This window comes from Thunnus maccoyii, chromosome 16 (assembly GCF_910596095.1).
Source record: "Thunnus maccoyii chromosome 16, fThuMac1.1, whole genome shotgun sequence".
Classification (NCBI taxonomy): Eukaryota; Metazoa; Chordata; class Actinopteri; order Scombriformes; family Scombridae; genus Thunnus; species Thunnus maccoyii.
This window is the reverse complement of record NC_056548.1, coordinates 6,361,843-6,376,599: the sequence shown is the minus strand read 5'-3', so window position 1 is coordinate 6,376,599 and position 14,757 is coordinate 6,361,843. Positions and strand designations below refer to the sequence as shown.

Below are 14,757 nucleotides of genomic sequence, written 5' to 3'. Positions count from 1 at the left end.
TTTCTATTTTTTTCTTTTTTTTTTTTTTTTTTAATTTCATTTTATTTTATTTTTTTTTCAACTTTAGAAGTCAGTAGATGAGCTATTAGTTTTATGCCCACTCGAACACTGTCTTCTTGTAGCCCTAAAATATTGATGCAAAGCCAGTGGTTGATAATCAACCTGTGGCTCTGTTTGTTTTTAGTTTTCCCTTCAATAAAGTTACTTAAACCATAAAATAAATGACTTGTGTGTCTTGTTTTTGCACTCACAGTGAATGTTTACACATTTGTATAATATGAAAGTTCTATTGTTGAATATGAACGATCATGTACGTGTTTTAAAATTACAGTGAAAAACACATTTTATATGCTGGTTTCATCGAATAACATCTTGTGCCAGTAAAACTGGGAGAAGTCGTCTTCAGCTGTCTAGTAAAACTGGTTTATGGTTTGAGAGTTTTGTTTACTTCTAGAAAACATGAAGAAAGAATATTTTTATCTTATGAAAAATGGAACCACCTGCCGATAACAACATGGATGTTCCTGGAATTGAGAACCTAATCAATCACTGTGAATTTGAGAATATTTAACCAGCACTTAAGAATCCAACAAAACTTTGACCCACAAAATGTTACAGAAATCAGACTTCAACACTGAAAAAGTAGAAGCATCACTAAACATTACTTGTTTGAATAATTACAACAGGCCTTCATTTTACATCATGCAGTTAATGTAACCAAACTATTTATTACTTGTTAAAATATAAATTCTAACACTTATAAAAGTAGTTATACTAATCTTTACACAACTAGAACTGCTGAAATGTGTAAAATTGTTCAAATTAATAGACCCTGAATGTACTGACTTTTAATTTAAATTGAAGACAGAATTACGTTAATTTATATATTTCTTTAAATGTTATTTATTCTTTTGTTTATGTTGTATTATTTACCATTTATATATTTATTTATTTATATTTATCTACCATTTATACACTTTAAATGTATATATTTATATTATTATTTTATTTATTGTTTGATTTTATGTTTGTTGTTTGTTTTCTGTCACTACTCATACACATGTCCACGTTTTAATACCGTGGTTGACTTGCCTTGTTGTTTGTAAATGTATTGTTTAATAAACCATTTTTAAAAAAGTTACATAATTTACCTGAAAATGTAAAAAGCATAAGTCAAATCTTTTCGCGCCAAGACTTGTGCCTCGTGCAAGAGCTCCGATCACCTGACTGTCAGCGGTGGTCACATGATAAACAAGGAAGCGACAGTTCTCAAACCGGAAAACAAGCCACAACAAACTACAAACTATGACGCTGTTTGGAAACATTTTTAGTGTTTTGTTGTGTTTGTTGTTCGGATTTTCATCCGGATTTTCTTCAGAAACGGATTCGCATCAAACTCTGAGCCTGAGCGGCAAATGGAGACTCTCAAACTCCAATAATTCACTGTCGCTGCCTGCAGAAGTGCCTGGATGTGTTCACTCAGCTCTGCAGCAGCAGGGATACATCCAGGTAGATGAAAAATCCTACTACAGTAAAAGTACATAAGTATTATCAGCTTGATGTAGTTAAAGTATTGCAGTAAAAGTAGTGGTTTGGTCCCTCTGACTGATATATTATTATATATGACATCATTAGATTATTAATACTGAAGCATCAGTGTTAGAGCAGCATGTTACTGTTGTAGCTGCTGGAGGTGGAGCTAGTTTACACTACTTTATATACAGTTAGCTAGTTTACTCCAGTGGTTCCCAACCTAGGGGTCAGGCCCCTCCAAAGGGTCAGCAGATAAATCTGACGGGTCGTGAGATGATTAATGGGAGAGAAAAGAAGAAAAAACAAAGTTCTGATGTACAAATCTGTTTTGGGGCTTTTTCTCTAATCTTTGATTTTTGGTGAAATATACATGATACAATAAGATAATAAATGAATAGATAACGACAGATTTAAATTATACAATGTTATAGTGATTCTGAATTCATAGAAAAACATCTTTGATCCTATTTCATATTTGAAAATCTGCCTCTAGTATTATATAAATCCATAGTTTATTCTTCTATCAAAATTTCCCACTTTCCTCCTTAAAAGAAGAAAAAAAAAATCCAAAACGAAACAAACAGCAACGGAAAGCTGAGACAAAGATAAACACAAACACAAAAACAAAACAAAACGAAAGAAGGGGGGTGAGGGGGAGTGGAAGATTCGGTACTTTTCCACCAGACTTTATAGCAGTGTAGAAGTCTATTTTTAGTTTTATTTATATAGTCCGATGTCGCAAATTGCAAAAGTAACCTTCAGCCTTGAACACGTTTATCATGACACCCTCCAACCTTAAATCCTCAATTCAGATAAGTAAAAACTCCCCAAAAAATGCCTTTAATGGGGGAAAAAAAGGCTGTGAAACACAACTAGATCTTCATTTTGAAAATCATATTTACAGACCCTATAACTACACAATAAACTGAGTAAGTTTAATTGAAAAAAATACAAATAATATGAACATTTTATATACTTTTTTTGTTTGGGGCCAAACTTTTCCAGGGTGTGGACTCTTGGCCTGCTTTTGGCTAATGTAGTAATGTGTAATCTAAAATGTCAGCACATGCTATCAGCAGCAGATGTCAGTAAAAACCCAGATCAGACTTTGAAACCTTTTTACAACCATAAACTAATAGAAGAAATAAACTTATTAATTATAAAAGTCATTCCTACCAGCTAAGTTCCTGTATCTTTTTTACTTTTCTTTGAGGACCCGTATATCAGGTTCAATGATGTGTCTTATCGGTGGATCGCTCTTGACAACTGGACATATACAACCACATTCACTGTGTCCACCCAGCTGAGGTCAGTATTATAATGCAGATCTTTTTTTAACAGTCCTGTTCCTGTCTCACCTTGTGTACCTTTTTATCTCAACAGGGCCAAACAGAAGGTGCTTCTTGTCTTTGACGGCGTCGACACTGTAGCATCAATCTCACTCAATGGAATCATTGTGGGCAACACAGACAACATGTTTCGCCGATATGTACGTTCACCAATTCACAATCCACTATACACAAGACATCCAAGCATCATATCTGTGCCCTCTTTTAAATAACGTCTGTTTTTGATGTGTAGGACTTTCCGGTTAGAGACTTACTGAAGGACGGAGATAACGTGCTGAAAGTTAGCTTGATGTCTCCTGTTTTTTATGCGTCTGAACGAAGGAAAGCTCATTCTGCCTACAGAGTTCCTCCTGAATGTCCTCCAGATGTTCAGAAGGGGGAATGTCACGTCAATTTCATCAGAAAAGTGAGTCCAACCTACCTGAAGCCTGAAAGTAAAAAAATATAACTTTTATTCACCTGAGCTCTGTCTTTCAAAAATATTAATATAAAACTTTGACACACCTGTTGAGAATGTGAGAAACAATACAGACAATAAATCAGTATACTGTATATGGATATTAGAATCTATTTAGATATAAAAATGACATTTACATTTTATTTAAAGTTTCACATTTCATCCAGAGCACTGAAAAAAAAACTGAAGTGTCTACTTTCTTTTTTATACATTATTGTTATTGAACATGAAGCCTAATGTCCAAAAAAATGTCAATGTGCAGAATATCTTGGATGTTTTCCCGCACCTACATTTAACACTGGCATTCGTCTCACCACAGCCATCTTGTTTTTCTTTATTTTCTGATGTTGCCATTTCAACAAATGAACTAAACATCCAAAAAAAAATGTCTCACAGCTGGCTGGTAGCACTTACATTTGGACAGTATTCATATTACTGTGCATCTAAATATTCCATCACTGTTTTGGTGCAGGAACAAAGCTCTTTCAGTTGGGACTGGGGGCCTTCGTTTCCCACGATGGGACTGTGGAAAGGAGTTCAGCTGGAGGCGTTCGACGTGCTGCAGCTCATCCAGGTTTCCTCTGTTCCTCTCTACAGTACGTCTCACCTAGTTATCATCACTAATGGCACCTTTTTATTGAATAAAATACAAGAAACAATGAATGCTACAGGGATGTTTTGAGTCAATTTTGAGCTAATTTAGCATAAACCCCCAAAACTTTGGTGTTTCATGCAGCTTAAACCAAAAACAAGAAATACTTTTTGACCCTATTCTGCTCTTTGCTTTTCTCTGTAGATGGGATATTTCCTCCCAATTAAAAAATTAAGAAGTATGAGTCAGTCACTTTTTCAGAATAACTTAAATGTAATTGTATCTAAAGGGTGAATGTTACACCTGAGAGATCCAACAGAGTCTTTTTTATTCTTAATCTGTATAATCTGTCTGTGCAGATGTCAGCGTCTCTCAGTGGAGAGTCCAGATTGAGCTGCTCGTTGAGGCGGTTCAGACAACAAATGGGGAAGTCATGCTCTCCGTACCCGAGCTGGTCTCAGAGCGGACGTTCCAGACACAGTTTCTCCCGGGAAAGACCAAGAACACCTTCACCTTACACATCAACACGGTACTCATGATAGAAATTCACAGCAGCACGAACAAGAGAAGAAATAGAGTAACAAAACATATTTTAAATGGTTGTTACACTGTAAAAATGTCGGTTTACTTAGATCTTCAGTTTGTTAAAATTTTGAGGGATTTTTGTTCTATTTCCAGAGCAGCGAGGTGAAGCTGTGGTGGCCCAACGGACACGGTGAACAACCCTTTTACCGCATCACCGTCACAGGCTCTCAGGACGGATTTTCAATACTGAACACAGAGTCAAAGGTCAGAGTTCACCGTCTGTCAACACTCAACATCATCATCATATCATATTTAAGCATTTAGCTGATGTATCCATCTGACACAGTGATAAGATTTTTACTTTTAGACGTTTTATTACAGGAAGTGTATGAAACCCAGGACCAAAATAGTCATAGATTCTGTCATCGTGTCACTTATGAATGAAATTATAGTGAAAATAAATTATTCCTATTTTTGCTGGGGACCCCTTCGAACCCTGGACACCAGTATTGTTGAATTAATTAAATTAAAGTGGTGGAAAAGTACATTATGCTTAACTGTCATGCACATTATATAACAAGCACCAGGAGTTTATCCAGTCTTGTTTTTCCCTGGCCTGTTTTTGGTGCCGGCCTTTATTTGTTCGTATCGACTACGCCCTCAACCATATCTGTCTTTAATTTGAGCAAATATGGTTACACTTACACACTGTATATTATATTTATCCATCAAGTCAAGTAGAATTCAAAAATGCTCATAAAGGCCTCTGATCCACTTATTATATGTCCTTAATTACTGAGTTCAAATCAAATCTATGAGTGAAATTCCAACAGGATTTATGTATTTCACCTTCTCTCAGCAGTTATGGCTCGCTGCCATTGAAATACAAGCTTTTATTGTTGTGCTAGAGGACTTTAGATTTTCACACCATAAAAGTGATTTAGGATTGACCCGTACAGCCATGTGTCATCACTTTAAACCGAATCCTTTGACGTCAGTGACTTTTTGTCATAAAAGATGTCTTTTGTCAGTGTTGGAGATTTGAAATGTTTGTGAAAATCCCTCCTGCAGGTGTATTTCCGCACAGTGGAACTTGTCCAGGAGCCCGTTGTCGGGTCCCCGGGCCTGAGCTTTTATTTCCGCATCAATGGGAAACCAGTTTTCCTCAAAGGCTCCAACTGGATCCCAGCCCACTCCTTCCAGGACCAGGTCACCCCTGCCATGTGAGTTTATTTTTAAAAGCGGCTTATGTTTAAGTCTGCATATTGTTTGTGGCTGCTTTTGAATCCAGCGTAGTGAGGGGAATATTGATCACCAATTATGATATTCTAGAAGAAACTAAATGGTAAAATGGGCTTCATTTATATAGCACCTTTCTAGTCTTCGACCACTCAAAGTGCTTTACGCTACAAAATTCACACATTCATACACTGATGGCAGAAGCTGCCATGCAAGGTACCGACCTGATCATCAGGAGGAGTTTCTAATCATTCACACACACTCACAAACTGACGGCACAGCCTTCAGGAGCAGTTTGGGGTTCAGTATTTTGTCCAAGGACACTTCAACATGCAGACTGGAGGATCCACTAATCAGGGATCAAACCGCTGATCTTCTAATTAATGGATGATCCGCGCTACCTCCTGAGACACAGCTGCCCCATAAACTATCTCTCCTCTTCTGTTTCTCCTTTGGTTTCCTCTGAGTCTGTTCAGGATCAGGAACATCAATCTTGCTTCAGCTACTGAGTTTGTTCCGGTCGTGAACGCATTAACGGTGAAGCTGACTGCTCTTTTTGTGTCTTGCAGCTTAAGGAACTTGTTGCAGTCAGCAGTGGATGCTAATATGAACGCCCTCAGGGTGTGGGGAGGAGGAGTGTATGAACAGGATCTGTTCTACAGCATCTGTGATGAGATGGGAATCATGGTAACTGCTGTCATCCTCTAGTGATATTAATGTTACCCTGATATTACCTGTAGTTATTCACAACATCAGTGACACAATGAATATAGTTGTACCATAACGTAGCCAAATGTCATTCAGTTTTTAAGTTGAAGGTTGATGTGAAACATTTGAACACAAAGCCGTGAACCACCGTTCAGCCACATTCATTTTGTTACTTGGTTATAAAACATGAGTATATAGTCAGTATAATAATTAAATGTATGTGGAGACACTGCAGAAGAAGAGAGATCAGTAACAACATCCTTTTTGTATCAAGAAGCACTGGGGATTATGGGAAATGTGGTCTTTAACGCTAATATTCTATGGACCAGTCAAGTCAAGTAAATGTCATTTATATTGCCTGAAATCACAAATCAGTATTTTGCCAGATGTGCAACAGATGTCGTATATCCAGAGTAGACAGAAATAAGAATAGTAGAAGCTGAGAGAACACATCTTTAGCTGCTTTTGCAAGAAAAAAAACTGGAGAAAACTGGAGAAAAAAAAAACATAGAGTCTAATACAGAGGCATCTCAGTTCATTTGAGAGACTGATGTTTATAAAGAAAATTAACTTTATTGTTTTAGTGATGCATCTTAACATTTTTAATTCCAAAACCTGCAATGGAAACAAAAACTTAACCTCCCTAAAAAGAAAAGCGTAGTTCCAAAAGTCAATTTACCGTCAAGCGCCACAATTACATAAAATTACTAAAGACATGCAGGACCATGTTTACCGGAGATGATTGTATTTCTGTATGAATTCTGATTGTTTGACTCATGAACATATATAAGAATGTATAGATCCTCATATGTTTTTTTGTGTCTTAAGGTTTGGCAGGATTTTATGTTTGCCTGCGCTATGTATCCCACTGAGGACGACTTCATACAAACAGTAAGAGAGGAGGTCATTCAACAGGTGAGTGGCTTGTTAATTTATTTGTTTTTAATTTCTGGCGTCATATCTGCATCCATTTATAAAAGCACAAACATTATTAGTTTTTAACAGTAAACTTGCTGCATTTCAGGGCAGGTTTTTGTATTATAAACTATCCTGATGGCCAGTTTTTCATTATGTAATCACAGTAAATGTAGAGTTTTGTCTTCAGGTTCGGCGCCTGAAGTCTCATCCTTCCATAATAATTTGGAGCGGAAACAATGAAAACGAAGCCGCTCTGGCAACAGACTGGTTCAACATCCCGATTTCCCAGAAGCCTACATACGTGAAAGACTACGTGACGCTGTACGTGAACAACATAAGGGCGATCGTTCAAGAGGTGAGTGAACAATCATGTCACATTTAAGAAAAGATTTGTGTTTTACCTAAACAGTTACTACCAGTGTTCTTTTATAATCCAATTAAAAGTAGGACCCAAAGGCTAAGAAATGATAAAGCCCAATATCTCCTCCAGGAGGACCAGAGTCGCCCCTTTCTTGTCTCCAGTCCGACAAACGGGGCTGAGTCGGAGCAGGAGGGCTGGGTGGCGGCAAACCCCTACGACCCTCACTACGGGGACACGCATTTCTACAGCTACACCGTGGACTGCTGGGATTGGCGGACTTTCCCTCGAACCCGGTTCGCCTCTGAATACGGCTTCCAGTCGTGGCCTTCCTTCTCCACTCTGCAGCCGGTGAATGAATAAACCTTCCTTTAGTATTTTTGATCATTTCTTATTCAGTCCTTTTAAACATTTATTGAGGAAATTTAAATGAGGATTCTGCTTCAGTTGTGGCCGTCGAGGGTGGACAAATACTGTCATAACTAATAAAAGATGAGTTTTCTTGTGACAAAAGTTATATTTATATAATTGTTACTCTCAAAAAAACACATTATATTTATCCTTGAGGTTAAACAAAAATAACGACTGCATTTCCTTCCTCATAAAATATTTCCAAAACCTTTTTCTTAAGAAATCCTGCATTGTTTACATCCCACTCACTAGCTTGCACTCTTCTTCCTCCCTGCCTTTGTGGCTGCACTGCTGCATTTCGTGGCGCATTACAGCCGCCTGTAGATCACTGGAATATTGTGAAACCATTGGCAGGACTGTGTTATTGCATCACCCACTCCTTTAACGTCAAACAAACCAAACCCTCTCACAATAAAAATGGTACCAAGGTGTTGCTAGAGGTCAGAAACTACACAGGGTACCTTTAAGGACAACACACGTCATCATCAAACCTCCAATGAGTTTTTTAAAAGATCTTTGAAAGTCTTGAAAGCCACTTTGTGAAGGGTTTGAAAATGTCTGACTTTGGTGGCCCCGGACGCTGTGGCAACCAGCAAAGCAAGAAATAAAATAGGTTTTAAAGCAGGTCTTTTGGTTTTTGTTTCACGATTTCTATGAAGAAACTTATAGATGAAAGACTCTAATCTTGTGCTATGTTTTTTTCCCATCTTGCTTTGTGATGCTCCAGGTTTCCATTAAAGAAGACTGGAGCTACAGCAGTAATTTCACTTCCCATCGTCAGCACCATGCGGATGGGAACCAGCAGATGTTACAGCAGGCTGCTTTGCACTTCCACCTGCCAAACTCCACAGATCCCTTAAAAAGATTTACAGATACACTGTACCTCACTCAGGTAAAGCACACAAACCCCCCCACCCCCCGTCTGATGCTGGAGTGGACTTCAGCATTCGCAAATTATATAATGTGTAAACGTGTGTAAAGACCACTCATGTTTACCAACCCAACTGATCTGTGAGCACTGAGATGATTGATCCCCTCACCCACTTGGTCTGTGACAGCAGCTGTTAAAAAGTTGCTAGTTTCGTCCTTCATACGGAATAGCGGCTCTGGTTCGCTTGAATTCATGTCAGGAACAACATGCTCCAGTGGTGACAAGTTTTCAGGGTAGAAGTATCAGCAGAAACTTGTCAAGAACCCATTTCCCCTCCATTAATCCGGTGGTTCAGTATGTTCTAATAAGTCATATTTTGCCAAAGTTCAGTACAAGCTGTTTTAATTCGTCACTCATGCGGTAAGCTGCCTGGTCCTAGATGAAGGAAACTACAAATGTTTTACAGTTTCCTTTTAAGTCTTCACAAGTAAGATTTGAAACTAAAAAAGATGTGGGGTAGTATTAGTAGTAGTAGTAGTAGTAGTACTACTTTAAGCTTGAATCAATCACATCCACTAGTAGATAGTAGTAGTAGTACATACACATCACCTGAATATGATTTGGGTTAAAAGAGGCAAATCAAAACAAGCTAATGGGATAAATCAGCCTTTTTTTTGTTTTAAGCTAATCAGATGGTTGTATTTTTTAAATAAAAAAAAAAAGTAGCCTACTGTGTTTTTAAAGCACAATTAACATTAAAGGGGACATATCGATTTTCTGTGTGTCCATGTTAAACATGGTCAAAAGTCCAAAACTTGAGATGAATGTATGTAAAAATACTGGTTGTTTACGTAGCCTCCAGAAGTCTGCTGAGGGGCAGCTTCTGGAAACTGGCCTTAAAGAGACAGGAGCTAAAACAGTCTGTTTCAGGCAGAAGCTGAACTGAGGGGCTGCATAAAGAGCCAGTATAAGGAGGAGTATAAGGAGTTTTAAAAACTGTAAATCATGCAAATATATTCTAGTTGAACCCCAGGATATAAATACAGACCTAGAAATGTTTAACAATCCACTGAACTTATTGTTTGAATATAAAGACGATCTGGTGATTGTGGGCTCAGAAACACACCAGTTACTCAATGTCATGGTTGACTTCAGCTCATGACCTCATTTGCATTTTCCCCTCGTCTGCTCTCTCCTCACTGATGCAGCAGAAAAGCCTATTATTTGATTACTGCTTTTATATATTACTGATTATACTGAATGTCCAGGTCATGCAGGCACAGTGTGTGAAGACTCAGACAGAATTTTATCGGCGGAGTCAGAGTGAGATCATCGAGGGCAAAGGTCACACCATGGGTGCTCTTTACTGGCAGCTCAATGATATTTGGCAGGCGCCTTCCTGGGCATCAATAGGTGAGTGAACGGCTACTGAGTAACATTTTTTTAAGGTTGTTTACATGTTTCTATTGTGAACTCCTGCATAAAACACCTTGTAGAGATTTGGGTTTGAAGAAAGTGTGTGATAAAGAAACTATATTTATGATTGACAGTGTAATTACTGCACTTGTCATTACTTGGGATTAGAGGTCAGTGTTGCTTAATAATCATACAGTTTCCTGGTTTATCTCTGCCTGCAGAGTTTGGTGGGAAGTGGAAAATGCTGCATCATTTTGCAGAGAGCTTCTTTGCGGCCGTGCTGCCCGTCGGTTTCGAGGATGACGACACGCTGCTCATCTACGCTGTCTCAGACCTGAGTCATGACCTGAAACTCAGGGCTGCGGTATGTTGTCAATGATAAACTGCATCTGCATCGTGCTGCACAGACACTAAAACCAGAATAAAAACATAACAGTGACAGACATTAATATAAAAACAGGATTACAAAACAGATATATAATTCAATTGTTTGCTTTATTTGTCAGTAATTATCAGATGTTTGCATCATCTATCATGAGTTAATCTGTTTCAAATTTTTCATTCATTACTTTCATTCTCATTTCCTCTCTGGGTAGTTCACCTTTACTTTTGCAGATTTTTATTCAAATAATGATTTCTTACAGTACATTTAACACCAGATTTTAAAAAACAATTGTATTTTATATTAAAATTAGGGTTGTAACAGTTGGGTCAACAAAGGATGGACTGCGTCTGCTAATAGGTGATCATTTATACTTAAAGTTTAAACAACGCTGGTTTCATGCTGACGTTTCAAGGTTTAATCTTTGCAGTAAGGCCAAAGTTCATATCACAATGAAAGACAGTATTTTGTTACTCATATGTCACGTTATCCACCAGCAGCAAAATAATGTACATTAAAGAAATCAGTGAAAAGACAGTGCAGCTGATAAAAAATCTCAGTTCTTTTGATTTTTTTAAAAATAATTTAGCAACAAAACTGTATCACAATAACTCATTCTCACTATTTCTATCATCACAATATGCTTCTAATAAAAACGGAAATATTGAGCAGCCTAATCCTCACATCCAACATTTAATTTGGTGACAGTAATGGGCTCCTGTTTGGTTTTTTTTTTAATTAAAAGATTTAAAAAATTAAGATTAATTATTCTAGACCTGCTCTATGTGAAAAGTGTCCTAAGATGACTTTTGATGTGATTTGGCAACATATAAATAAAAAAAAGATCAATATTGTTCTGATACATCAGCAGATTATATGTTGTGTTTCGCCGATCAGGTTTCTTTTTACTCGTGGAGCGATCTGGATCCTGTGTGCACGCTGAAGTCAGAGCTGCTTCTGGTACCCGGAGGCAGCGCCGTGCCTGTTTTCAAAATGCCGGTCGCCGCCCTGCTGGCAGGATGTGGCCCCTGCACCCGCCTCACCTGCCTGCTCACCTTCCACCTGGAGGACAGCAGCGGCCAGCAGGGACCCACCAACCACCACTTCCTCTGCTCACCCAAAGACGCTCAGGGGCTCCAGAGACCCAACATTACAGTAAGGGAGGAGCCTGATTGATTGATTTATTGATTTAAAAATGTATTTGAAATAATTAATGGAAGAATGAGGCAGAAAATGACTCTTTGTGGAGGCGGATCCAGAAACCTCGTGGGTACATAAAAACATAAATAAGATAAATCAGTCGTCTGTGCAACATCAAAAGAATGTTTAAATGATGGTCGATATAATAAAATGAATAAAAAATGACTCTCAACTTGGAAACTTTATTTGTAACGTATCAGTTTCCAGTGAGTTTTACAAAACATAAAGAATCAGTTGCTATTTAGAAATTTGTCAGACATAAACAAAACCAAAGAATTAAGAATCTCAGTTAGTTACAGAAGACATGTTTATCAAATACGAGGGGGGACCCAAATATTCCCAGAAGCCATCGATAGCACAGGAGTAGGGTGAAGTTATCGGGTTTCCTGCTGGGTAGCAAGTATATCTACAGCTTGGTGAACTAACCCAACTGATCTGTGAGCACTGAGATAATTGATCCCCTCACCCACTTGGCCTGTGACAGCAGCTGTTAAAAAGTTGCTAGTTTTGTCCTTCATACAGAAGAGCAGCTATGGTTCGCTTGAATTCATGTCAGTAGCAACGTACTCCAGTGGTGACAAGTTATCAGGGTAAAAGTATCAACAGAAACTTGTCAGAAGCTGTCGATAGCACAGGAGTAAGGTGTAGTTATCGGATTTCCTGCTGGGTAGCGAGTATCTACAGCTTGGTGAACTAAAATTGGGACTGAAAGGGAGATGATTCGCCACCGGGGAAGAAATGTGGAGGCTCTGGACACAAGACGACCAGAGGAAATGTTTCCAGGAATGGGAGAAGCGCTGGGAAGAGTGTATCACATCTCAAGGAAAAAGCGATAATTTAGCTTCCTCAGATAGGAATTATTAATATGTGTTTATGATTGTTAATCCCTGAGCTGCACCTGACTTCTCTCATTTTTGTCCCCCATGATGAGTTTAGGAGAGACACCAGCCATTCTACCTCATTTGTCTAAATGTCTGTCAGTCAAATGTGTAAAAATATCTCATGCATTTTCAAAATTGCAGTTTATTGGTCTAAATTGCACGCTACAACGTTTTATTTACTTATGTCTGATTGGCTTAAGCAACACATGCAGCAGTGTTACAGGTCGACACCTTCTCTTGTTACGTACTAATGCAGTCTGTGTTTCTTTTGCAGGCGAAGGTGCAGGAGGATAAGACGGGATACGCTGTTACCCTCCACTCTTCCTCTGTCGCTCCTTTCGTCTGGCTCGATGTGGGAAACATCCCGGGACGCTTCAGCTCTAACGGCTTCCTGATGGTTTCTAGAAACAGGACAGTCATTTTTAACGCGTGGCGTCCCACAAGCGTCACAGAACTCTCCAGATCCCTCACCGTCACATCTTTAAGGGACGTGTACTAACCTGAGTCAAACCAGCCTCCGTGTGGAGTTGTACCAAAGTGCAGATGCAACAGATGGACTAATGTGGTCCCGTCTTGTATCTTGACCGGCATTCAGTCCTCACAGTGAGATCGTTGGCTGCATTCGTCCCTTTTAAAAGGGTCTGACTCTTGTTGGATTTTGAAGGCCAGACAGATGTTTTTTGACTGGTGAAGCTGGAACTTAGTGCCAATTTTCTAAATCTTTGAACTTGTTTTCTTGCCAAACAAATGAGAAAGTTTAGGGGTTTTTTTCTTCTGAGCAGAAAAGCCTCTGAAAGAGCAATTAACCAATCACTGGGGACTGAAAATGTCCAAAAAAAGGAAATTATTTTAGGTCGTTTAGCAGCTCTTAACAACAGGGTGTCCCACTGTAATTATTCACCAGCGTGAAGACCCTGAGACACACGAGGCCTTTACTGGAGCATCAATTAATCAAGAACGGCTGGATTGATATTGCTCTTTTATCCAAAGAGAGGTTTCAGTTTCTTGGGACGCTTTGACCTGAGGATCAAACGACCGACACTGTGATTAATGGACGACCTGCTCTACCTCCTACACACACACACACACACACACACACACACACACACACACACAAACGAAATCTGACAAATAGATTAAACATTTAAAGAAAAGTTAAAGAGGTTTAAAACATTATCTGGTTTATATCTGACATTTAATAAAAGTCAAATACTGGTATACTGGTAAACAGATGTATCGGTCAAATTCTAAACTGTCTTTCTGCACTGATCAATAGGTCGATTGATTCCAGAGACAACATGTCATTTGACTGGTTTGATCTGACAGATGATTGTCTGTTATTCACTGAATGTTTTTTTTATCCTTTCGCATGTTTTGCTTATTTGCACATCATTAATATTATGAACAGCAACTTGAATGTGTGAGATCCTGAAGTGATTGTGTATTATATACGTTACAGTTCAAAATCAATTCAGTATTTGTGCTTAATTTAGATTTATTTGCAGAGATTTTCAACATTTAAGTGTTTCAATCAGTTCCAATTATATCAACTGTGATTGAATGTTGTAAAAAATGAAGCATGAAAGAGTTTACTTTTTTACAGGCACAAAGTAAAATATTTAAGAAATATTTTTTATGTTACTGCTCAAATAAACAGCTTTTATTATAAATCGATTATTCAGTCAATAGAAAATGAATCACCAGCTATATCGATAATCGATTATTCATTTAGAAAAATAATCTTTGGTTCCACTGTCTGAATATTAGCATCATTTCTATTTTTCTTTAGTCTTCTATCATAGTAAACTGATTATCTTTGGTCTGTAAATGTTGAACTTGTTTGACATGAAGGACACTTTTTTCCATCACGAGACACTGAAAATGTCCAAAAAAGGAAATTATTTTAGGTGGGTCAGC

At 38.1% G+C, this 14,757-nt stretch overlaps 1 protein-coding gene across 1 annotated transcript; it reads left to right on the top strand.

Annotated features, from left to right (window-relative positions):
• Positions 1-1,259: 1,259 nt before the first annotated feature.
• manba (mannosidase, beta A, lysosomal) lies at positions 1,260-13,940 on the top strand. Its single transcript, XM_042388981.1, has 17 exons — positions 1,260-1,509; positions 2,747-2,841; positions 2,917-3,022; positions 3,115-3,288; positions 3,812-3,935; positions 4,291-4,460; positions 4,610-4,720; positions 5,528-5,679; positions 6,265-6,382; positions 7,232-7,318; positions 7,509-7,676; positions 7,812-8,030; positions 8,818-8,982; positions 10,230-10,374; positions 10,599-10,741; positions 11,657-11,914; positions 13,115-13,940. Exons 1-17 carry the CDS (start codon positions 1,306-1,308, stop codon positions 13,337-13,339), a joined length of 2,664 nt encoding a protein of 887 aa, XP_042244915.1. The 5' UTR covers positions 1,260-1,305; the 3' UTR covers positions 13,340-13,940.
• The last annotated feature ends 817 nt before the right edge of the window (positions 13,941-14,757 follow it).

Excerpts from the sequence above, each read along its gene's own strand:
- manba (XM_042388981.1), top strand. The coding sequence starts at position 1,306 with ATGACGCTGTTTGGAAACATTTTTAGTGTTTTGTTGTGTTTGTTGTTC. Across the intron at positions 3,023-3,114 it reads ACAACATGTTTCGCCGATAT|GACTTTCCGGTTAGAGACTT; the intron begins GTACGTTCACCA and ends TTTGATGTGTAG. Across the intron at positions 3,936-4,290 it reads TTCCTCTGTTCCTCTCTACA|ATGTCAGCGTCTCTCAGTGG; the intron begins GTACGTCTCACC and ends CTGTCTGTGCAG.